Raw genomic sequence first — 25,672 nt, forward strand, 5'->3', positions numbered from 1 at the left:
TTAAACAATAATCCAGTTTCATTCTCTTGCATGTAGCTGTCCAGTTTTGCCAACACCAGCTGTTGAAGAGGCTGTCATTTCCCCATTGTATGTCTCTTGCTCCTTTATCACATATTAATTTACTTTATATGCTTGGGTTTATATCAGGGCTGTCTAGTTTGTTCCATTGGTCTATGGGTCTGTTCTTGTGCCAGTACCAAATTGTCTTGATTACTGTGGCTTTGTAGTAGAGCTTGAAGTTGGGGAGTGTAATTCCGCCTGCTTTATTCTTCCTTTTCAGGATTGCTTTGGCTATTTGGGGTCTTTTGTGGTTCCATATGAATTTTAGGATGATTTTCTCTAGTTCGTTGAATAATGCTGTTGGAATTTTTGATAGGAATTGCATTGAATCTGTAGATTGCTTTAGGCAGGATGGCCATTTTGACAATATTAATTCTTCCTATCCATGAGCACGGAATGTGTTTCCATTTATTGGTATCTTCTTTAATTTCTCTCATGAGTGTCTTGTAGTTTTCAGAGTATAGGTCTTTCACTTCCTTGGTTAGGTTTATTCCTAGGTATTTTATTCTTTTTGATGCAATTGTGAATGGAATTGTTTTCCTGATTTCCTTCTCTGCTAGTTCATTGTTAAGCGTATAGGAATGCCACAGATTTCTATGTATTAATTTTGTATCCTGCAACTTTGCTGAATTCAGATATTAGATCTAGTAGTTTTGGAGTGGATTCTTTAGGGTTTTTTATGTACAATATCATGTCATCTGCAAACAGGGACAGTTTAGCTTCTTCCTTGCCAATCTGGATGCCTTTTATTTCTTTGTGTTGTCTGATTGCCGTGGCTAGGACCTCCAGTACTATGTTGAATAACAGTGGGGAGAGTGGGCATCCTTGTCTTGTTCCCAATCTTAAAGGTAAAGCTTTCAGCTTCTCGTTGTTAAGTATAATGTTGGCTGGCTATGGGTTTTTCATATACAGCCTTTATTATGTTGAGGTACTTGCCCTCTATACCCATTTTGTTGAGAATGTTTATCATGAATGGATGTTGAATTTTGTCAAATGCTTTTTCAGCATCTATGAAGGTGATGATGTGGATTTTGTCCTTCTTTTTCTTGATGTGGTGGATGATGTTGATGGATTTTCAAATATTGTACCATCCTTGCATCCCTGGCATAAATCCAACTTGATCATGAATCGATGATCTTTCTGATGTATTTTTGAATTTGGTTTGCTAATATTTTGTTGAGTATTTTTGCATCTGTGTTCATCAGGGATATTGGTCTGTAATTTTCTTTTTTTGTGGTGTCTTTGCCTGGTTTTGGTATTAGAGTGATGCTGGCCTTATAGAATGAATTTGGAAGTATTCCCTCCACTTCTATTTTTTGGGAAACTTTAAGGAGAATGGGTATTAGGTCTTCACTAAATGTTTGCTAAAATTCAGCGGTGAAGCCATCTGGTGCAGGAGTTTTGTTCTTAGGTAGGTTTTTGATTACCAGTTCAATTTCGTTGCTGGTAATTGATCTGTTCAGATTTTCTGATTCTTCCTTGGTCAGCCTTGGAAGTTGTATTTTTCTCAAAAGTTGTCCATTTCTTCTAGGTTATCCAGTTTGTTAGCATATAATTTTTCAGAGTATTCTCTAATAATTCTTTGTATTTCTGTGGTGTCCGTAGTGGCTTTTCCTTTCTCATTTCTGATTCTGTTTATATGTGTAGACTCTCTTTTTTTTGTTGATAAGTCTGGCTAGGGGTTTATCAATTTTGTTTATTTTCTCGAAGAACCAGCTCTTGCTTTCATTGATTCTTTCGATTGTTTCACTCTTCTCAATTTTATTTATTTCTGCTCTAATCTTTATTATGTCCTGCCTTCTACTGACTTTGGGCCTCATTTGTTGTTCTTTTTCTAGTTTCATTAATTGTGAGTTTAGACTGCTTATATGGGATTGTTCTTCTTTCTTGAGGTGGGCCTGTATTGCAGTATACTTTCTTAGCACAGCCTTGCCTGCGTTCCACAGATTTTGCAGTGTTGAATTATTGTTGTCATTTGTCTCCATATATTGCTTGATCTCTGTTTTTATTCGGTCATTGATCCATTAGTTATTTAGGAGCATGTTGTGAAGCCTCCATGTGTTTGTGGGATTTTTCATTTTCTTTGTGTAATTTCTAGTTTCATAGCTTTGTGATCTGAGAAACTGGTTGGTACAATTTCAATCTTTTTGAATTTACTGAGGCTCTTTTTGTGGCCTAGTATATGATCTATTCTTGAAAATGTTCCATGTGCACTTGAGAAGAATGTGTATTCTGTTGCTTTTGGGTGTACAGTTCTGTAGATGTCTGTTAGGTTCTTCTGTTCTATTGTGTTGTTCAGTGCCTCTGTCTCCTTACTTATCTTCTGTCTGGTGGATCTGTCCTTCAGAGTGAGTGGAGTATTGAAGTCTCCTAGAATGAATGCATTGTATTCTATTTCCCCTTTAAATTCTGTTAGTATTTGTTTCACATATGTGCGTGCTCCTGTGTTGGGAGCAAATATATTTATAATGGTTATATCTTCTTCTTGGATTGACCCCTTTATCATTATGTAATGTCCTTCTTTGTCTCTTGTTACTTTCTGTGTTTTGAAGTCTATTTTGTCTGATACAAGTACTGCAACTCCTGCTTTTTTCTCTCTGTTAGTTGCATGAAATATCTTTTTCCATCCCTTCACTTTTACTTTGTGTATGTCTTTGGGTTTAAAGTGAGTCTCTTGCAGGCAGTGTATAGATGGGTCTTGTTTTTTTATCCATTCAGTGACTCTATGTCTTTTGATTGGTGCATTCAGTCCATTTACATTTAGTGTGATTATCGATAGGTATGTACTTATTGCCATTGCAGGCTTTAGATTCATGGTTACCAAAGGTTCAAGGGTAATTCCCTATCTAAGAGTCTAACTTAACTCTCTTAGTATGCTGTTACAAACACAATCTAAAGGTTCTTTTCTGTTTCTCCTCCTTTTTCCTTCTTCCTCCATTCTTTATATATTAGGTGTTACATTCTGTTCTTTGTCCATCCGTTGATTGACTTTGGGGATAGTTAATTTAATTTTGCATTTGTTTAGTAATTAGCTGTTCTCCTTTCTTTACTGTGGTTTTATTTCCTCTGGTGACAGCTATTAAACCTTAGGAACACTTCCATCTATAGCAGTCTCTCAAAAATAGACTGTAGAGATGGTTTGTGGGAGGTAAATTCTCCCAGCTTTTCTTATCTGGAAATTGTTTAAACCCTCCTTCAAATTTAAATGATAATCTTGCTGGATAAAGTAATCTTGGTTCCAGGCCCTTCTGCTTCATTGCATTAAACACATCATGCCACTCCCTTCTGGCCTCTAAGGTTTCTGCTGAGAAGTCTGATGTTAGCCTGATGGGCTTTCCTTTGTATGTGATCTTATTTCTCTCTCTGTCTGCTTTTAATAGTCTGTCCTTATCCTTGATCTTTGCCAGTTTTATTACTATGTGTCATGGTGTTGTCTTCCTTGGGTCCCTTGTGTTGGGAGATCTGTGGATCTCCATGGCCTGAGAGGCTATCTCCTTCCCCAGATTGGGGAAGTTTTCAGCAGCTACCTCCTCAAAGACACTTTCTATCCCTTTCTCTTTCTCTTCTTCTTCTGGTATCCCTGTAATGCGAATATTGTTCCTTTTGGATTGGTCACACAGTTCTCTCAATATTCTTTCATTCTTATCCTTTTTTCTCTCTGTGCCTCAGCTTCTTTGTATTCCTCTTCTCTAGTTTCTATTTCATTTATCGTCTCCACTGTATACAGCCTGCTTTTAATACCCTCCATCGTGCTCTTCAGCGATTGGATGTCTGACCTGAATTCATTCCTGAGTTCTTGGATATCTTTCCGTACCTCCATTAGCATGTTAATGATTTTTATTTTGAACTCCCTTTCAGGAAGAGTCACGAGGTCCACATCATTTAAATCTTTCTCGGGGGTTGTATTAATAATTTTATTCTGGACCAGGTTTCTTTGGCATTTCATGTTTGTATATGGCGCCCTCTAGTGTCCAGAAGCTCTAATCTGGAACTGCTCAGCCCCTGAAGCAATGTCGGGGGTCACAGGGGGAGCGGTATTGGTGTCTCAGGGGAGGAAAGATCTGTTTCCTGCTTCCCGGCTCCTGTGCCTGTCTGCACTGCCTGAGCCAGTGGGCCGAGCACACAGGTATAAGCTTTTGTCCCAGAGCAGCCGGTTATGGATCCCTGCTTTCCACAAGCGGCTGGAATCCCAGTCTCCCCAGGAACTCCGCCTGTATTAACTTTCCAACCTGGTAATCGTGCGAGTCTCATGAAAGGACCATGAAATGTAGGTTTGTGCTCCCAGCGCAGGACTCCGGAGCCAGGTATTCAGCAGTCCCAAGCCTTCCACTCCCTCCCTGCTCCATTTCTCTTCCTCCCGCCCGTGAGCTGGGGTGGGGGAGTGGCTCGGGTCCCACGGAGCCACAGCTCTGGTACGTTACCCCGTTCGTGAGGTCTGCTCTTTCCTCCAGGTGTGTGCAGTCTGGCGCCGTCCTCTTCCCTGTTGCTCTCTCAGGATTAGTTGCGCCAACTATATTTTCTAATTGTATCCAGTTTTAGGAGGAAGCCTCTGTCTCTCCTCTCACGCCGTCATCTTTAATCCATTCTTGCAGTCAGGTTTCTTTTTAGGAAGCTCACTATGCAGTAGGGCCTCCCAACCTGAACACTATTGACATTTTGGGCATAAGAATTCCTTGCTGTGAGGGGGCCTGTCTTGTGCGTTGTACGGTGGTCGATAGCACCCCTGGCCTCTTCCTACAGGACGCCACTTACCCTTCCTCCTCCCACTCCACTCCAGTTTGACAACAGAAATGTATCCATTTGCCAGATAACCCCTGGGGGATAAAACCTCTCCTTGTTGAGAGCCACTGCCGTGCAGCTCTGTAACATGGATTCCAGTATAAGATGCTGCAGGCATAGGGACCAGGTGATTGGAGACTAGTACTGGAATCCAGATGAGGTGAGGTGGTCTGAATTAATACAGTCGGAAACAAGATGGGGGAGAGATTTAGGGTATACATGTAAGTGGAAATCTGCAAGATTGGTAACCAACTGTCTACAAGGGAGCAGATCTGAAATGGTTCTTAAGTGTTTTTCTTGGTTGGCTGCATGTAAAGCAGTACCCTTAACCTATAGTGATATAGAGAGGATTGTTTCTCAGGCTGTGGCCTAAGGATTGTGGGGTCTGGAGGAAGCAAGAAATTCTTACACACTACAGTCTGAGAACTACTATTAAAGAGTCCTAGACTGATAGAAGGTTAAAAATGGAAAAAACCTTCAAAGACATTTGATCCATTATTTAGGAGCAATAAAGAGAAATAAAAGTACATGTTGGAAGGTTAACAGCCAAACCTGTTGAACAGCACAGGTCTCCTATTGGCCAGTTCCTTTTTTTTTTTAAATGACACCGCTCTTGTCTTTAAGTAGAGACACTCCCTTTTATAGACTCACCACCTTTTCTGGGTTTCTTAAGCTATGTATACTGAGTCTACTTAAAAAGCCCACTTTTGCCTGTGTTATTCCAGAAATTGTCTTAAGGAAGTATAGAAATTTGGATTTTCACTGAGATGTCATTATCAGTAACTAGCATAATGTGTTTATCTGTGTATAAGTGATTCTCCAGATGGCAAAAATAAAAAAAAATGCTTTTTTCCACCTAATACCTTAGGGCAGAATTGAAGGAGCTAAGTTTTGCATTGATGAATGTGGATTTTAACTTATCATACACACTTGTAATCATTATGACTTCACAGTACTTTATTAATTACTAATTCTTACAATGGTTTGGTAACACACTGCTGTATTTTATAATTTGTATAGATTTTAAGGAATTGAAATATTTAACTTTCTCATCAGAATGCTGAAAATTTAGCTGTGAATAATTAATTGAAAGTCTTATTTAGGTAGTTCTCCCATTACTAATTATTCCCATGGAAATGACAAAACTCTTGGGAATCCTTTCCTATACTGCTCTCACTTTCGTTTCACTTTCCTTGTTATCAACAGGAATTCATTTGGGTGTTTTTAATCTTGAAGGTAAAGAACCATCATCCTTGGAGATGAGTATGCATCCAGTTGCAACAGCTCCCCTCTCAGTGTTTACTAAGGAATCTACGTCCTCCAAACACAGTGACCACCATCACCACCATCACCATGAGCACAAGAAGAAGAAGAAGAAGCACAAACATAAGCATAAGCACAAGCATAAGCATGATAGTAAGGAAAAGGACAAGGAGCCTTTCTCTTTCTCCAGCCCTGCCAGTGGCAGGTCTGTTCGTTCTCCTTCCCTTTCAGACTGAGAAGGGGCAGAGACCTTTCCCTCAGTGTCCAGAAAATACATAAATATATATATAGAACTAAGCTTTGTCCTCTGTAAAGAACAAAAGGAAACAAAAACATAGTTAGCCATCTCATAAATTTCAGAATCCATATAAGTTCTAAATATTTGATTCACAGTATTTATACAATTGAGATCTAATTAGGAAAATGTGTTTTATAGTTCTGAATAAACCAGTTCATCCTGTTTTCTCCTTAAACACAAACACACCCCCAAACATCTTTCTATAAAGGTCCTCATACCCACTGGCAGTCCCCATTCACATCATGGTCTCCATGTGTACTGCCAAAGCCAATTAGGCTTTAGAGTCTTTGGATGTTATGGGGAAAAGTTATGTTTTAAAAAGAAGCTATTGCCAAATCTGTGGTGAAACCACTATTTCCAGTGAAATACTGTATAACACCATTTGGAGCTACTGAAAAAGGCTTTTCTATGGGAATGTTCACTATTACATGGGTTTTTTTGGGTGTTAACCGTAGAGGCTAAAAATCAGAATTTATGAAGAATACATTATATTCATTCACTCTGAAGTACTGAACTTTAAAGAAGGGGCTCTTAAAAAAAATTGAGTGACTTTTTGATACTGCATTCAGCAATTAGGGTGCTGGAACTTAACAGAACTCTCAAATCCATAATTATTCTCAATTCAGGATGTTTAAATTACCAGTTCTTTTTCTCACTAGGTATGAGTGAATATGTTCATATTCAGAACATGTTTGCTAAATATGGACAATTTATATACTCAGCACAATCTAAAAATGATTACTGTCTAAAACAAAGTTGGTACCTTTAAAAGGTGGTTATATACTGTTTATTAAGTTGGACATAGTTCAGCCCTCATGTGAGTAAAGCAGAAGCATTTCAAAAGAATGAAACATTTTGGTTTCATACTTCAGTAGTTTGTATGTTTGTCCTTTTGTTTTTATTTCTGAATTTACCCTGTGCTTTATTGTTTGTTTAAAAATATTTTTCTCACCCATTCTTTTTTTATCATTTCCCTTATCATTAGAAAATTTAACAAAATACTTCTTCCCAGAATAGATATTTCAAAGGGATCCAATAATGTTGGACTTTTAAATATACTACTTTTAGTTGTGTTTAAGTTGTTTAATAAATAACTTTTTAAATTGATCATTCTGCTTTGTATCTTTTTATATCTTTTGTTACCTTTCTCTGTGATGTATGTATTATATTACCTACTGACAAAGATTGTGGAGAGTTTTGTGGACAGGTGGGATTTGAACTAGCCATGTTATGAAGAGAGTTTTCAGTAGGCAGAGATGGGGTAAAGTTCTCTCAGCAGAGGAAACAGTAACTTTCAAAAGTATGGACGAAAGTAAAGTCATGTTCAGGACTTGTATAGCAGTACTGTTGGACTGGAATGTAAGTATGTAGGGACTGTGTTTAGATGATGAAGGACCTAAATGGCAGTTATCTAAAAATTCCTGTTGAATGTTGGCCAACTGAAATTATTTTTGGAAAATGGGATATTTTATATTACAGTGTGTAGTAATATCATATATAGAATCCCCAACTTTAAAAAGAGTAAGAATATGGGGGAATTACACTCCCCAACTACAAGCTCTACTACAAAGCCACAATAATCAAGACCATTTGGTACTGGCACAAGAATTGATCAGTGGAATAGAATAAAGAGCCCAGATATAAACCCACACATACATGGCCAATCAATATATGATAAAGGAGTCATGGATATACAATGGGGAAATGACAGCCTCTTCAACAACTGGTATTGGCAAAACTGGACAGCTACATGTAAGATAATGAAATTGGATTACTGTCTAACTCCATACACAAAAGGAAACTCGAAAAGAAGATCTGAATGTAAGTCATGAAACCATTAAACTCTCAGAATAAAACAGGTGAAAATCTCTTGAATATAAACATGAGCAGTTTTTTCCTTAACACATCTCCTCAGGCAAGGGAAACAAAAGCAAAAGTGAACAAATGGGACTACATCAAACTAAAAAGCTCCTGTACACCAAAGGACACGATCAGTAAAACAAAAAGGCATCTTACGGTATGGGAAAATATATTCATAAATGACATACCCAATAAGGGGCTAACATCCAAAATATATACAGAATTCACATGCCTCAACACCCAAAAAGCAAATAACCTGATTAAGAAATGGGCAGAGGATATGAACAGACACTTGTTGAAGAAATTCAGATGGCCAACAGGCACATGTAAAGGTGCTCCACATTGCTAATCATCAGGGAAATGCAAATTAAGGCCACAATGAGATACTACCTCACACCAGTTAGGATGGCCACCATCCAAAAGACAAACAACAACAAATGTTGGTGAGGATGTGGAGAAAGGGTAACCCTCTTACACTGCTGGTGGGAATGTAAATTAGGTCAATCATTGTGGAAAGCAGTATGAAGGTTCCCCAAAAAACTCAAAATAGAAATACCATTTGACCCAGGAATTCTACGGAATTTGCCCAAAGAAAATCAGGTCACATATTCAAAAAGACATATGCACCCCTGTGTTTATCACATCACTATTTACAATAGCCAGATATGGAAGCCACCAAAGTGTCCATCAGTAGATGAATGGATAAAGAAGATGTGGTACATAAACACAATGGAATATTTATTATTCAGCTATAAAAAGAAAACAAATCCTTCCATTTGCAACAACACGGATGGAGCTGGAGGGTATTATGCTCAGTGAAATAAGCCAGGCAGAGAAAGACAAGTACCAAATGACTTCACTCATTTGTGGAGTAAAACAATAAAGCAAAACTGAAGGAACCAAACAGCAGGAGACTCACAGACTCCAGGAAGGGACTAGTGGTTACCAAAGGGAAAATGGGTGGGAGGGCTGATGGGGAGGGAGGGAGAAGGAGATTAAGCAGTATTATGATTAGCACACATAATGTAGAGGGGTCACAGGGAAGGCAGTGTAGCACAGAAGACAAATAGTGACTGTATAGCATCTTACTATGCTGATGGACAGTGACTGCAATGGATGTGTGTGGAGGGGACCTGATAATATGGGTGAATGTCATAACCGCAATGTTCCTGAAGTGAAACCTTCATAAAATTGTTTATCAATGATACCATAATTAAAAAAATAGTAAGAATACATTTCAAAATAATTATTAGTGTTGTAGGGAAGGAGTGACAAATAATAGCTACCTACATAATTTAAGCATGTCCTGTATATCAAGCATTGTACTTGAAACTAGGTTGTGTATGCTACTTCTTTCTTTTTATTTATTTTATATTTTTTATTTTGGTATCATTAATCTACAATTACATGACGAACATTATGATTACTAGGCTCCCCCCTTTGCCAAGTCCCCCCCACATACCCCTTCACAGTCACTGTTCATTGGCGTAGTAAGATGCTGTAAAATCACTACTTGTCTTCTCTGTGTTGCACAGCCCTCCCCGTGCCCCCCTACACTACATGCTAATCGTAATGCCTCCTTTCTTTTTCCCTGCCCTTATCCCTCCCTTCCCACCCATCCTCCCCAGTCCCTTTCCCTTTGGTAACTATTAGTCCATTCTTGGGTTCTGTGATTCTGCTGCTATTTTGTTCCTTCAGTTTTCCTTTGTTATACCCCACATATGAGTGAAATCATCTGGTATTTGTCTTTCTCCACCTGGCTTATTTCACTGAGCATAATACCCTTTAGCTCCATCCATGTTGTTGCAATGGTAGGATCTGTTTTTTTCCTATGGCTGAGTAATATTCCATTGTGTATATGTACCACATCTTCTTTATCCATTCATCTACTGATGGGCATTTAGGTTGCTTCCATATCTTGGCTATTGTAAATAGTGCAGCGATAAACATAGGGGTGTATCTGTCTTTTTCAAACTGGAGTGCTGCACTCTTAGAGTAAATGCCTAGAAATGGAATTCGTGGGTCAAATGGTATTTCTATTTTGAGTTTTTTGAGGAAGCTCCATACTGCTTTCCACAATGGTTGAACTAATTTGCATTCCCACCAACAGTGTAGGAGGGTTCCCCTTTCTCTACAACTTTGCCAACATTTTTTGTTCTTTGTCTTTTTGATGATGGCGATCCTTACTGGTGTGAGGTGATATCTCATTGTGGTTTTAATTTGCATTTCTCTGATGACAAGTGATGTGGAGCATCTTTTCATGTGTCAGTTGGCCATCTGAATTTTTTCTTTAGAGAACTGTCTATTCAGCTCCTCTGCCCATTTTTTAATTGGATTATTTGCTTTTTGTTTGTTGAGGTGTGTGAGCTCTTTATATATCTTGGATGTCAACCCTTTATTGGATCTGTCATTTATGAATATACTCTCCCATACTGTAGGATACCTTTTTTGTTCTATTGATGGTGTCCTTTGCTGTACAGAAGCTTTTTAGCTTGATATAGTCCCACTTGTTCATTTTTACTTTTGTTTCCCTTGCCTGGGGAGATGTGTTCATGAAGAAGTCGCTCATGTTTATGTCCAAGAGATTTTTGCCTGTGTTTTTTTCTAAGAGTTTTATGGTTTCATGACTTACATTCAGGTCTTTGATCCATTTCAAATTTACTTTTGTGTATGGGGTTAGACAGTGATCCAGTTTCATTTTCTTACATGTAGCTGTCCAGTTTTGCCAGCACCATCTGTTGAAGAGACTTTCATTTCCCCATTGTATGTCCATGGCTCCTTTATCATATATTAATTGACCATAAATGTTTGGGTTAGTATCTGGGGTCTCTATTCTGTTCCACTGGTCTGTGGTTCTGTTCTTGTGCCAGTACCAAATTGTCTTGATTGCTGTGGCTTTGTAGTAGAGCTTGAAGTAGGGGAGCGAGATCCCCCCAACTTTATTCTTCCTTCTTAGGATTGCTTTGGCTATTCGGGGTCTTTGCTGGTTCCATTTGAATTTTTGAACTATTTCTTCCAGCTCATTGAAGAATGCTGTTGGTAATTTGATAGGGATTGCATCAAATCTGTATATTGTTTTGGGCAGGATGGCCATTTTGACAATATTAATTCTTCCTAGCCAGGAGCATGGGATGAGTTTTCATTTATTAGTGTCCTCTTTAATTTCTCTTAAGAGTGTCTTGTAGTTTTCAGGGTATAGGTCTTTCACTTCCTTGGTTAGGTTTATTCCTAGGTATTTTATTCTTTTTATGCTATTGTGAATAGTATTGTTTTCCTGATTTCTCTCTCTATTAGTTCATTGTTAGTGTATAGAAAAGCCATAGATTTCTGTGTATTAATTTTGTATCCTGCAACTTTGCTGAATTCCAATATCAGTTTTAGTAGTTTTGGAGTGGAGTCTTTAGGGTTTTTTATGTACAATATCATGTCATATGCAAATAGTGACAGTTTGAGTTCTTCTTTACCAATCTGGATTCTTTGTATTTCTTTGTTTTGCTAATTGCCATGGTTAGGACCTCCAGTACTATGTTAAATAACAGTGGGGAGAGTGGGCATCCCTGTCTTGTTTCCGATCTCAGAGGAAATGCTTTCATCCTCTCGCTGTTCAGTATGATGTTAGCTGTGGGTTTGTCATATATGGCCTTTATTATGTTGAGGTACCTGCCATCTATACCCATTTTGTTGAGAGTTTTTATCATGAATGGATGTTGAATTTTGTTAAATGCTTTTTCAGTGCCTATGGAGATGATCATGTGGTTTTTGTCTTTCTTTTTGTTTATGTGGTGGATGATGTTGTTGGATTTTCAAATGTTGTACCATCCTTGCATCCCTGAGATGAATCCCACTTGATCATGGTGTACGATCTTATTGATGTATTTTTGAATTCGGTTTGCTAAATATTTTGTTGAGTATTTTTGCATCTACATTCATCAGGGTTATTGGTCTGTAGTTTTCTTTTTTGGTGGGGTCTTTGCCTGGTTTTGGTATTAATGTGATGTTGGCTTCATAGAATGAGGTTGGTAGAATTTCAATCTTTTGGCATTTACTGAGGCTCTTTTTGTGGCCTAGTATGTGGTCTATACTGGAGAATGTTCCATGTGTACTTGAGAAGGATGTGTATCCTGTTGCTTTTGGATGTAGAGTTCTATAGATATTTATTAGGTCCATCTGTTCTATTGTGTTGTTCAGTGCCTCTGTGTCCTTACTTATTTTCTGTCTGGTGGATCTGTCCTTTGGATTGAGTGGTGTGTTAAAGTCTCCCAAAATGATTGCATTGCATTCTATTTCCTCCTTTAATTCTGTTAGTATTTGTTTCACATATATTGGTGCTCCTGTATTGGGTGCATATATGTTTATAATGGTTATATCCTCTTGTTGGACTGAGCCCTTTATCATTATGTAGTGTCCTTCTTTATCTCTTGTTACTTTCTTTGTTTTGACGTCTATTTTGTCTGATACTCGTGTTGCAACACCTGCTTTTTTCTCTCTGTTGTTTGCATGAAATATCTTTTTCCATCCCTTGACTTTTAATCTGTGCATTTCTTTGGGTTTGAGGTGAGTCTCTTGTAAGCAGCATATAGATGGGTCTTGCTTTTTTTTTTTTTTTTTTTCTTTATAATAATTATTTTTTATTGAAGGGTAGTTGACACACAGTATTACATTACATGAGTTTCAAGTGTACAACACAGTGGTAGAACATTTATATACATAATTCTAGGTTCCAGCTATCACCCTACCAGGCTGTTACAATATCTTGACTATATTCCTTATGCTATACATTACATCCCGGTTACTAATTTATTTTACCATTGGAAGTCTGTCCTTTTTTGTTTTTTGTTTTTTTTGTTTTTTTTGTGAGGGCATCTCTCATATTTATTGATCAAATGGTTGTTAACGACAATAAAATTCTGTATAGGGGAGTCAATGCTCAATGCACAATCATTATTCCACCCCAAGCCTAATTTTTGTCAGTCTCCAATCTTCTGAGGCATAACAAACAAGTTTTTACATGTAGAACAAATTCTTACATAATGAATAAGTTACATGGTGAACAGTACAAGGGCAGTCATCACAGAAACTTTCAGTTTTGCTCATGCATTATGAACTATAAACAGTCAGTTCAAATATGAATACTGATTTGGTTTTTATACTTGATTTATATGTGGATACCACATTTCTCTCTTTATTATTATTATTTTTAATAAAATGCTGAAGTGGTAGGTAGATACAAGATAAAGGTAGAAAACATAGTTTAGTGTTGTATGAGAGCACATGTAGATGATCAGGTGTGTGCCTGTAGACTATGTGTTAATCCCAGCTAGACCAGGGCAATAAAACATCCACGTATGCAGAAGATTTCTCTCAGAACGGGGGGGTGAGGTTCTAAGCCTCACCTCTGTTGATCCCCAATTTCTCACCTGATGGCCCCCCTGCGACTGTGCCTGTCTTAGGTTGTTCCTCCCTTGAGGAATCTTACCCGTCTCTGGCTAACCAGTCATCTTCCGGGGCCATACAGGGAAATGTGAAGTTGGTAAGTGAGAGAGAAGCCTTATTGTTTGAAAAAGTTAGCTTTTTACTTCTTTGCATATTTATGCCCTGTGGCTTCTATGCCCAGCATTTGTCTTGAGGTATCTTTACCACTTGGAAGAATTATGATACTCGGTAAATTTGATATGAGGCACAAATTCTATTTAAGGGTTGTAATTAGGAAGGAAGAAGAAAAGCTATAGAAGTAGCAGGCGGAAGAAAACATGGGAAGATTGATTATTTCTTTGATATATCTTCTTGTAGAGTAACTTCAGCATGTATAGGTTTTAAGCTACTACTTAAATTGCACACACACATTAACATAATAGGAGTATAGTTACATAACCAAAGCATATCTGTAATTACCAGCCCTCTGCAGTGAAACCAAGAAAACCAGTTAGGCACCTTAGGCATTTGTGAAAACTTATCTATGATATGGTGGATATTGTCCAAATGAACTTGAACAGTCTGAGAGAAATCAGACAAATTAAAACAACCCATTCCTGGGGACTGTTCACATGCCATATGTTCTTTTAACAATAAATAGTTTGTAGTTGTAAGACTTTGGAGCGCTACAATTTGCACTTCTCCAAATTCTTGGTTGAGTTCCAACAGTATAGATCCAGTCACATTTGTTGTTTTACTGTATGCACAGGCCAGCTTAGATATCTCCTTCCTCATTCCCATGGCAGGTCCAGGAACTGGTGGGATGAGTGCATCTACAGCTGTAGCAGTGCGTGGATCTTTGTTGGGGTTTTTTGATGATCATCTTCTGGCATGAGTCTTCCAGAGGGTGCAGATGTTGGAAGTTCTTTTTCATATCGTATCTTAGTTCATTTTCGGGGTAGCCCAATTAGGCTTTGATCCTCTGTATAAACACAAACAGACCCTTTGCCTACACTTTTATATGCCCTTTATACCCTTGTGTAGAACTCGTTGGAGGTTACCACACAGGAACTGCCCTTTTTTTTTTTTTTTTCTATCACTAATCTACACTTACATGACGAATATTATGTTTACTAGGCTCTCCCCTATACCAGGTCTCCCCTATAAACCCCTTTACAGTCACTGTCCATCAGCATAGCAAAATGTTGCAGAATCACTACTTGCCCTCTCTGTGTTGTACAGCCCTCCCTTTTCTCCTACCCCCCCATGCATGTTAATCTTAATACCCCCCTACTTCTCCCCCCCTTATCCCTCCCTACCCACCCATCCTCCCCAGTCCCTTTCCCTTTGGTACCTGTTAGTCCATTCTTGAGTTCTGTGATTCTGCTGCTGTTTTGTTCCTTCAGTTTTTCCTTTGTTCTTATATTCCACAGATGAGTGAAATCATTTGGTATTTCTCTTTCTCCGCTTGGCTTGTTTCACTGAGCATAATACCCTCCAGCTCCATCCATGTTGCTGCAAATGATTGGATTTGCCCTTTTCTTATAGCTGAGTAGTATTCCATTGTGTATATGTACCACATCTTCTTTATCCATTCATCTATTGATGGACATTTAGGTTGCTTCCAATTCTTGGCTATTGTAAATAGTGCTGCAATAAACATAGGGGTGCATCTGTCTTTCTCAAACTTGATTGCTGCATTCTTAGGGTAAATTCCTAGGAGTGGAATTCCTGGGTCAAATGGTAAGTCTGTTTTGAGCATTTTGATGTACCTCCATACTGCTTTCCACAATGGTTGAACTAACTTACATTCCCACCAGCAGTGTAGGAGGGTTCCCCTTTCTCCACAGCCTCGCCAACATTTGTTGTTTGTCTTTTGGATGGCAGCCATCCTTACTGGTGTGAGGTGATACCTCATTGTAGTTTTAATTTGCATTTCTCTGATAATTAGCGATGTGGAGCATCTTTTCATGTGTCTGTTGGCCATCTGTATTTCTTTTTTGGAGAACTGTCTGTTCAGTTCCTCTGCCCATTTTTTAATTGGGTTATTTGTTTTTTGTTTGTTGAGGCGTGAGAGCTCCTTATATATTCTGGACGTCAAGCCTTTATCGGATGTGTCATTTTCAAATATATTCTCCCATACTGTAGGGATCCTTCTTGTTCTATTGATGGTGTCTTTTGCTGTACAGAAGCTTTTCAGCTTAATATAGTCCCACTTACTCATTTTTGCTGTTGTTTTCCTTGCCCGGGGAGATATGTTCAAGAAAAGGTCACTCATGTTTATGTTTAAGAGGTTTTCGCCTATGTTTTCTTCCAGGAGTTTAATGGTTTCATGGCTTACATTCAGGTCTTTGATCCATTTTGAGTTTACTTTTGTATATGGGGTTAGACAATGGTCCAGTTTCATTCTCCTACATGTAGCTGTCCAGTTTTGCCAGCACCACCTGTTGAAGAGACTGTCATTTCGCCATTGTATGTCCATGGCTCCTTTATCAAATATTAATTGACCATATATGTCTGGGTTAATGTCTGGATTCTCTAGTCTGTTCCATTGGTCTGTGGCTCTGCTCTTGTGCCAGTACCAAATTGTCTTGATTACTATGGCTTTATAGTAGAGCTTGAAGTTGGGGAGTGAGATCCCCCCTACTTTATTCTTCTTTCTCAGGATTGCTTTGGCTATTCGGGGTCTTTGGTGTTTCCATATGAATTTTTGAATTATTTGTTCCAGTTCATTGAAGAATGTTGCTGGTAGTTTCATAGGGATTGCATCAAATCTGTATATTGCTTTGGGCAGGATGGCCATTTTAACGATATTAATTCTTCCTAGCCACGAGCATGGGATGAGTTTCCATCTGTTAGTGTCCCCTTTAATTTCTCTTAAGAGTGACTTGTAGTTTTCAGAGTATAAGTCTTTCACTTCTTTGGTTAGGTTTATTCCTAGGTATTTTATTTTTTTTGATGCAATTGTGAATGGAGTTGTTTTCCTGATTTCTCTCTCTGTTGGTTCATTGTTAGTATATAGGAAAGCCACAGATTTCTGTGTGTTGATTTTGTATCCTGCAACTTTGCTGTATTCCGATATCAGTTCTAGTAGTTTTGGGGTGGAGTCTTTAGGGTTTTTTATGTACAGTATCATGTCATCTGCAAATAGTGACAGTTTAACTTCTTCTTTACCAATCTGGATTCCTTGTATTTCTTTATTTTGTCTGATTGCCGTGGCTAGGACCTCCAGTACTATGTTAAATAACAGTGGAGAGAGTGGGCATCCCTGTCTAGTTCCCGATCTCAGAGGAAATGCTTTCAGCTTCTCGCTGTTCAATATAATGTTGGCTGTGGGTTTATCATAGATGGCCTTTATTATGTTGTGGTACTTGCCCTCTATTCCCATTTTGCTGAGAGTTTTTAACATGAATGGATGTTGAACTTTGTCAAATGCTTTTTCAGCATCTATGGAGATGATCATGTGGTTTTTGTCTTTCTTTTTGTTGATGTGGTGGATGATGTTGATGGACTTTCGAATGTTGTACCATCCTTGCATCCCTGGGATGAATCCCACTTGGTCATGGTGTATGATCCTTTTGATGTATTTTTGAATTCGGTTTGCTAATATTTTGTTGAGTATTTTTGCATCTACGTTCATCAGGGATATTGGTCTGTAGTTTTCTTTTTTGGTGGGGTCTTTGCCTGGTTTTGGTATTAGGGTGATGTTAGCTTCATAGAATGAGTTTGGGAGTATCCCCTCCTCCTCTATTTTTTGGAAAACTTTAAGGAGAATGGGTATTATGTCTTCCCTGTATGTCTGATAAAATTCCGAGGTAAATCCATCTGGCCCGGGGGTTTTGTTCTTTGGTAGTTTTTTGATTACCTCTTCAATTTCGTTGCTGGTAATTGGTCTGTTTAGATTTTCTGTTTCTTCCTGGGTCAATCTTGGAAGGTTATATTTTTCTAGGAAGTTGTCCATTTCTCCTAGGTTTCCCAGCTTGTTAGCATATAGGTTTTCATAGTATTCTCCAATAATTCTTTGCATTTCCGTGGGGTCCGTCGTGATTTTTTCTTTCTCGTTTCTGATACTGTTGATTTGTGTTGACTCTCTTTTCTTCTTAATAAGTCTGGCTAGAGGCTTATCTATTTTGTTTATTTTCTCGAAGAACCAGCTCTTGGTTTCATTGATTTTTGCTATTGTTTTATTCTTCTCAATTTTATTTATTTCTTCTCTGATCTTTATTATGTCCCTCCTTCTGCTGACCTTAGGCCTCATCTGTTCTTCTTTTTCCAATTTCGATAATTGTGACATTAGACCATTCATTTGGGATTGCTCTTCCTTTTTTAAATATGCTTGGATTGCTATATACTTTCCTCTTAAGACTGCTTTTGCTGTGTCCCACAGAAGTTGGGGCTTAGTGTTGTTGTTGTCATTTGTTTCCATATATTGCTGGATCTCCATTTTGATTTGGTCATTGATCCATTGATTATTTAGGAGCGTGTTGTTAAGCCTCCATGTGTTCGTGAGCCTCTTTGCTTTCTTTGTACAGTTTATTTCTAGTTTTATGCCTTTGTGGTCTGAAATTTGGTTGGTAGGATTTCAATCTTTTGGAATTTTCTGAGGCTCTTTTTGTGGCCTAGTATGTGGTCTATTCTGGAGAATGTTCCATGTGCACTTGAGAAGAATGTATATCCTGTTGCTTTTGGATGTAGAGTTCTATAGATGTCTATTAGGTCCATCTGCTCTACTGTGTTGTTCAGTGCTTCCGTGTCCTTACTTATTTTCTGCCCAGTGGATCTATCCTTTGGGGTGAGTGGTGTGTTGAAGTCTCCTAGAATGAATGCATTGCAGTCTATATCCCCCTTTAGTTCTGTTAGTATTTGTTTCACATATGCTGGTGCTCCTGTGTTGGGTGCATATATATTTAGAATGGTTATATCCTCTTGTTTGACTGAGCCCTTTATCATTATGTAGTGTCCTTCTTTATCTCTTGTTACTTTCTTTGTTTTGAAGTCTATTTTGTCTGATATTAGTACTGCAACCCCTGCTTTCTTCTCACTGTTGTTTGCTTGAAATATGTTTTTCCATCCCTTGACTTTTAGTCTGTACATGTCTTTGGGTTTGAGGTGAGTTTCTTGTAAGCAGCATATAGATGGGTCTTGCTTTTTTATCCATTCTGTTACTCTGTGTCTTTTGATTGGTGCATTCAACCCATTAACATTTAGGGTGACTATTGAAAGATATGTACTTATTGCCATTGCAGGCTTTAAATTCGTGGTTACCAAAGGTTCAAGGTTAGCCTCTTTAGTATCTTACTGCCTAACTTAGCTCGCTTATTGAGCTGTTATATACACTGTCTGGAGATTCTTTTCTTCTCTCCCTTCTTGTTCCTCCTCCTCGATTCTTCATATGTTGGGTGTTTTGTGCTGTGCTCTTTCTAGGAGTGCTCCCATCTAGAGCAGTCCCTGTAAGATGTTCTGTAGAGGTGGTTTGTGGAAAGCAAATTCCCTCAGCTTTTGTTTGTCTGGGAATTGTTTAATCCCACCGTCATATTTGAATGATAGTCGTGCTGGATACAGTATCCTTGGTTCAAGGCCCTTCTGTTTCATTGTATTAAATATATCATGCCATTCTCTTCTGGCCTGTAGGGTTTCTGTTGAGAAATCTGACGTTAGCCTGATGGGTTTCCCTTTATAGGTGACCTTTTTCTCTCTAGCTGCCTTTAACACTCTTTCCTTGTCCTTGATCTTTGCCATTTTAATTATTATGTGTCTTGGTGTTGCCCTTCTTGGATCCTTTCTGTTGGGGGTTCTGTGTATTTCCGTGGTCTGTTCGATTACTTCCTCCCCCAGTGTGGGGAAGTTTTCAGCAATTATTTCTTCTAAGATACTTTCCATCTCTTTGCCTCTCTCTTCTTCTTCTGGGACCCCTATAATACGGATATTGCTCCTTTTAGATTGGTCACACAGTTCTCTTAATATTGTTTCATTCCTGGAGATCCTTTTGTCTCTCTCTATGTCAGCTTCCATGCGTTCCTATTCTCTGATTTCAATTCCATCAATGGCCTCTTGCATTCTATCCATTCTGCTTATAAACCCTTCCAGAGTTTGTTTCATTTCTGCGATCTCCTTTCTGGCATCTGTGATCTCTTTCTGGACTTCATCCCATTTTTCTTGCGTATTTCTCTGCATCTCTGTCAGCATGTTTATGATTCTTATTTTGAATTCTTTGTCAGGAAGACTGGTTAGGTCTGTCTCCTTCTCTGGTGTTGTCTCTGTGATCTTTGTCTGCCTGTAGCTTTGCCTTTTCATGGTGATAGGAATAGTCTGCAGAACTGGGACGAGTGATGGCTGGACTTCCTTTCTTGTTGGTTTGTGGCCCTCCTCTCCTGGGAGAACAGCGGCCTTTAGTGGCTTGTGCTGCGCAGCTGCGCGCAGACAGGGTTTCTGCTTCCTGCCCGGCTGCTATGGAGTTAATCTCCGCTGTTGCTGTGGGCGTGGCCTGGCTCGGGCAGCTACTCCAAAATGGTGGAGTCGCGTTTGAGCAGGGGCTGCTGGGAGGCTATTTATCTCCGTAAGGGGCCTCCCTGCTCCCTGCAGCCCAGGGTTTAGGGTGCCCAGAGATCCCGGATTCCCTACCTCTGGATTAAGTGGCCCGCCCTGCCCCTTTAAGACTTCCAAAAAGCACCCGCCAAATCAAAACAACGACCACAAAAAAAAACAAGAAAAAAAATTTTTTTTTTTAATTAAAAAAAAAAAAAATTTTTAATTAAAAAAAAAAGGTGGTTGTTCGTTTTTCTTTATTCTCCGGTGCCAGCCTCAGGCCTCTGCTCACCGGTCTTTCTGCCCTGTTTCCCTAATATTGGGGTCCCTGTCCCTTTAAGACTTCCAAAAAGCGCTCGCCAAAACAAAGCAGCAAAAAAGCAAAAAAAAAAAATGTTCGCGCGCTTTTCTTATGTCCTCTGTCGCCCAGCCTCCAGTGCCTGCTCACTGTTCTTGCTGCCCTGTTTTCCCAGTATCGAGGGCCCTGCACTCTGGCCCGGATGGCTGGGGCTGGGTGTTCGGCAGCCCCGGGCTCCGTCTCCCTCCCGCTCTGCCTGCTCTTCTCCCGCCGGGAGCTGGGGGGAGGGGCGCTCGGCTCCCGCGGGGCCGGGGCTTGTATCTTACCCCCTTCGCGAGGCGCTGGGTTCTCTCAGGTGTGGATGTGGTCTGGATATTGTCCTGTGTCCTCTGGTCTTTATTCTAGGAAGGGTTGTCTTTGTTATATTTTCATAGATATATGTTGTTTTGGGAGGAGATTTCCGCTGCTCTACTCACGCTGCCATCTTCCGCCCCACGTATAGTAGATGGGTGCCTGGCCACCCTGGTGGGGCTGGAATCTTGCCTCTCTGTAAACAGATACTGTGACACATTTGCAGGGTGTGAGAGTTGATACGATCATGTGTGTGATGCACTGAATTCAAGAGATGGGCTCTTTATTTCTCCAGCCCTCGTTCTGCAGCCTCCCCTCCGCGGGCGGCCCGGGTCTTGCTTTTTTATCCATTCTATTACTCTGTGTCTTTTGATTGCTGCATTCAGTCCATTTACATTCAGGGTGATTATTGAAAGATATGTACTTATTGCCATTGCAGGCTTTAGATTCGTGGTTACCAAAGGGTCAAGGTTAGCTTCTTTACTACCTTACTGTCTAACTTAACTCGATTATTGAGCTATTATAAACACAGTCTGATGATTATTTCTTTCCCTTCTTATTCCTCCTCCTCAATTCTTCATATATTGGGCATTTTGTTCTGTGCTCTTTTTAGGAGTGCTCCCATCTAGAGCAGTCCCTCTAAGATACCCTGTAGAGGTGGTTTGTGGGAGGCAAATTCCCTCAACTTTTGCTTGTCTGTGAATTGTTTAATCCCTCCTTCATATTTAAATGATAATCGTGCTGGATACAGTATCCTTGATTCAAGGCCCTTCTGTTTCATTGCATTAAGTATATCATGCCATTCTCTTCTAGCCTGTAAGGTTTTTGTTGAGAAGTCTGATGATAGCCTGATGGATTTTCCTTTGTAGGTGACCTTTTTTCTCTCTCTGGCTGCGTTAATACTCTGTCCTTGTCCTTGATCTTTGCCATTTTAATTGTTATGTGTCTTGGTGTTGTCCTCTTTGGGTCCCTTCTGTTGGGATTTCTGTGTGCTTCCGTAGTCTGAGCAACTATTTCCTCCCCCAGTTTGGGGAAGTTTTCAGCAATTATATCTTCAAAGACACTTTCTATCCCTTTTTCTCTCTCTTCTTCTTCTGGTACCTCTATAATGCGGATTTTGTTCCTTTTGGATTGGTCACTCAATTTTCTTAATATTCTTTCATTCCTGGAGATCCTTTTATCTGTCTCTTTGTCAGCTTCTATTCGTTCCTGTTGTCTGGTTCCTTTTCCATTAATGGCCTCTTGCATCTTATCCATTGTGCCTATAAATCCTTCCAGAGATTGTTTCACTTCTGTAATCTCTCTCCAGATGTCATCCCTTAACTCTTGTATATTTCTCTGCAGCTCCATCAGCATGTTTATGATTTTTATTTTGAATTCTTATTCAGGAAGACTGGTTAGGTCTATCTCCTTCTCAGGGGTTGTGATTTTGGTCTGTATCAAATTCTTCTGTCTTTTCATGGCGATAGAGATAGTTTGCAGAGCTGGCTCAAGTGATGGCTGGGAAAACGTCCCTTCTTGCTGGTTTGTGGCCTTCCTCTCCTGGGATAACAGCGACCTCTAGTGGCTTGTGCTGAGCAGTTGCGTCCGGACGGGTCTTCTGATTCTTGCCCGGCCGCTATAGAGTTTAGCTGCACGTTTGCTGGGCGTGGCCTACCTCGGGCTGCTTCTCTGATATGGCGGAGCCGCTTTGGAGGGGAAACGGCCAGGAGGTTGTTTATCTCCGTGAGAGGGCCCCGAGCTGCCCTGCTGCCCAGAGGGTTAGAGTGCCCAGAGTTTCCCTGGATTCCCAGCTTCTGGGCTAAGTGTCTCAGGACGCTGCCGTCCAGTCGTGGGGTCCCTGTCCCTTTAAGAGTCTCAAAAAGCACTTGCTTTTCTTTGTCCCAGGTGCGCCAACTGTGGGGACCCGCTCACAGGTCTTACTGTCCTGTTTCCCTAGTATCCAGCACCCCATGCCTGGGTGTGATTGGCGAGGACTGACTATTTAGCAGTCCTGGGCTCCGTCTCCCTCCCCGCTCCGACTCCTCTCCTCCTGCCAGGAGCTGGGGTGAGGGGCGCTCGGGTCCCGCTGGGCAGCGGCTTGTATCTTACCCTCTTCGCGAGGCGCTGGGTTCTCACCGGTGTGGATGTGGTCTGGCTGTTGTCCTGTGTCTTCTGGTCTCTCTTTTAAGAAGATTTGTATTTGTTGTATTTTCAAAAATATATGTGTTTTTGGGAGGAGATTTCCACTGCTCTACTCATGCTGCCCTCTTGGCTCCACCCCCTGCTACTTCTAAATTGGATATTTTTCTGGATGTTTCTTGTGATAGACATTTTTTATGGCGAACTTTCAGTAATTTAAGCTGGCATTTAGAAGCAGACAATGCTAAGTTAATTTTATTCATGTTTTTGAAGTATGTAATTAGATACAAACAGTACAAAATTTTAGTGTAAGACTCCCCAGTCTCCTTTCCCACAGGTATTCATTGTTTCTAGTATGCATATGTCTTTCCAGAGCTAGTCTATCTATAATTTGTATGTAGTATATACATTTTTAACAACTGATGCTTGCAGAAGTTTTTATTTTTAAATAGCTTATTTTTTATGACTTCCAAATTTTGTGTCATACTAACAAAAGTCTCCCTTATTCCATGATTATAAAAGAGTCCTTTTTTTTTTCTGTTAGTTTTTAAGTTTTATGTTTCAGGTTTATATCTTTTTTCCAACTAGATGCATTCTGGAATTTATTTTGATAGAAGATAAGAGGTAGGAATTCCACTTTTTTTTCTTCCCAGTATGTTTCCCAGCACCATATATTTAAAATTCCATCTTTTCTTTCTAGATTTCAAGTGTCATATACTGAATTCCTTATATATTTCTGGACTTTGTAGCTGATTTCATGGGTGTCTTTACTCATCTGCCAGTTCTACACTGCTTAGATTATTGTAGCACTGTGACATGTTTAGTTATGGTAGAGCCAGTCACCCCTCTTTTATTTTTCAGAATTTTTTGGCTATTCTTGTGGGTTCTTTTTTTCTGGTTGTTTGATTAATTTATATACAGTACAATACGCTCCTTGTAGTGTACATTTTTGTGAGTTTTGACAATATCTGGACTTGTATATCCAGCCACCACAATTCTGTCACTCCAAAATTCCCTCATCGTGGCCCTTCGCAGTCAGCTCCCCCATCACCAAGTCCCTGGATTCCACTGATTGATTTCCCATCCCTGTAATTTTACTTTTTTGTGGGTTTATTTTTCTAATACATTAAAATCAGTCTTTCTAGTCTCTCTCTGCAATTGTTTTATAGCTGGCATTGGTTGTGTGTTAAATCAAATTAACTTAGAATTGGTATTGTGGTGTTAATTATTCCTATTAGGGGTGCCGATATTACTATCTATTAATGTAGTATTTCTTTTTAACTTCATTATAAAATAGTTTATTTTATTGTTTGTCATTCTACAATTGGTCACTTTTCATTGTAAAGTTATCTACTCCTTTATGCCAATTTTGTGCCTAGCTACTGCATCAATCAGGGTTCTCCAGAGAGACAGAACATACATACATATAGATACTTATATATGTATGCATGTTTGTTATAAAGTATTGATCTACATGATTATAGAGGCTGAGAAGTTCTATAGTCCTCTGGCTAGCTAGAGACCCAGGAAAGCTAGTGGTGTAGTTTGAAGACCCGAGAGCAAGAGAGCCCTGGTATAGATACCAGTCTGGGTCTGAGGGCCTGAGAACCAAGATTTTGAGGGCAGAAAAGATCATTGTCACAGCTCACATATAGTCAGGCAGAGGGAATTTAACCCTCCTCCATGTTTTTGTTCCACTCAGGCCCTCAACAGATTGGATGATGCCCACCCACAGTGCTTTACTTCATACACGAGTTCAAATGCTAATCTCTTCCTGAAACACTCTCACAGACACAGCCAGAAATAATGGCCTTTGGGCATCCCTTACCCCAGTCAAGTTGACACATAAAATTGGCACAGCTACATTACTAAATTCTCATTATTTACAACATTTTAAATGTATTTTTTGGTTTCTATTTGAAAATGATCATATCTATAAATGATGGTAAGTTTATTACCTTTCTTTTTTTATACTTAGTTTTCTAATTTCTTTTGTCTGACTCTGCTTGCTAAGTCTCCCTGAGAGCCTCAGGGATGGGCATCGTCTCTCAACATCTTTCTGCACCCTGCTTCACTCTGTGCACTTGGCATCCCTTCCTTATGAGTTGTGGGTTTGTGTTTCAAATTTCTTCTGATTTCTTAGAAGTTGAAATTTTTCATTTTTGTTTCTTATTTCTTTTGGATGATTCTTATGGAAAGAATGGAGAAGCTACTACCAATGTCTTGTAAACTCCTTAAAAAGTCATTTTGATTAAAATTCCATCCTGACATTGAAATCTTCAGTAAATACCTGGAAAGCTACTTAGTTTTCCCACCCTTATTCTAACTCATCTCTTCTGTTTCCAGCTTTTTACTGTAAATAAATGAAATTTCTTATCAGAGTGCTTTAGTGCAAGCAGAACTGTCTTTTAAAACTTGACCTCTGGCACCCCTGCCTTTGATTGTGGGTTGTACTTAGTGACTCAGTTCCAAAGAACAGCATATGGAAAGGGGAAAATAGTAACTTTATAGTTAAGAAAGCTGACAGACACTGCATTAACCAAGTGATCATAGTACACATCACTAGTATAAGTCGTATGGTAATGTGTTCTTCAGTATGATGTTATGAGAAGGCATCTCTGTGGGTGTAAAACCCCACAATCCCAGTCTACCCAACCTAACCATGAGAAGCAACACCAGACAAACCCACACAGAGGGGCACTCTG

The 25,672-nt window shown here is 39.4% G+C and overlaps 1 protein-coding gene across 12 annotated transcripts in view; it reads left to right on the top strand.

Moving 5' to 3' along the window:
- TAF2 (TATA-box binding protein associated factor 2) overlaps positions 1-7,507 on the top strand; it is a 149,746-nt gene extending 142,239 nt beyond the window's left edge. For 8 of the 12 annotated variants that reach the window (XM_057497794.1, XM_057497798.1, XM_036876356.2 and 5 more), the window contains one exon: positions 6,046-7,507. In XM_057497794.1, the coding sequence (XP_057353777.1) occupies positions 6,046-6,338 (293 nt within the window). In that variant the 3' untranslated portion in view covers positions 6,339-7,507. The remainder of the gene's footprint in view (positions 1-6,045) is intronic. The other 4 variants (XM_057497797.1, XM_036876354.2, XR_008996211.1 and 1 more) reach the window with 3 other exon arrangements.
- Positions 7,508-25,672: the final 18,165 nt, after the last annotated feature.

Source organism: Manis pentadactyla, chromosome 3 (assembly GCF_030020395.1).
Source record: "Manis pentadactyla isolate mManPen7 chromosome 3, mManPen7.hap1, whole genome shotgun sequence".
Taxonomy (NCBI): Eukaryota; Metazoa; Chordata; class Mammalia; order Pholidota; family Manidae; genus Manis; species Manis pentadactyla.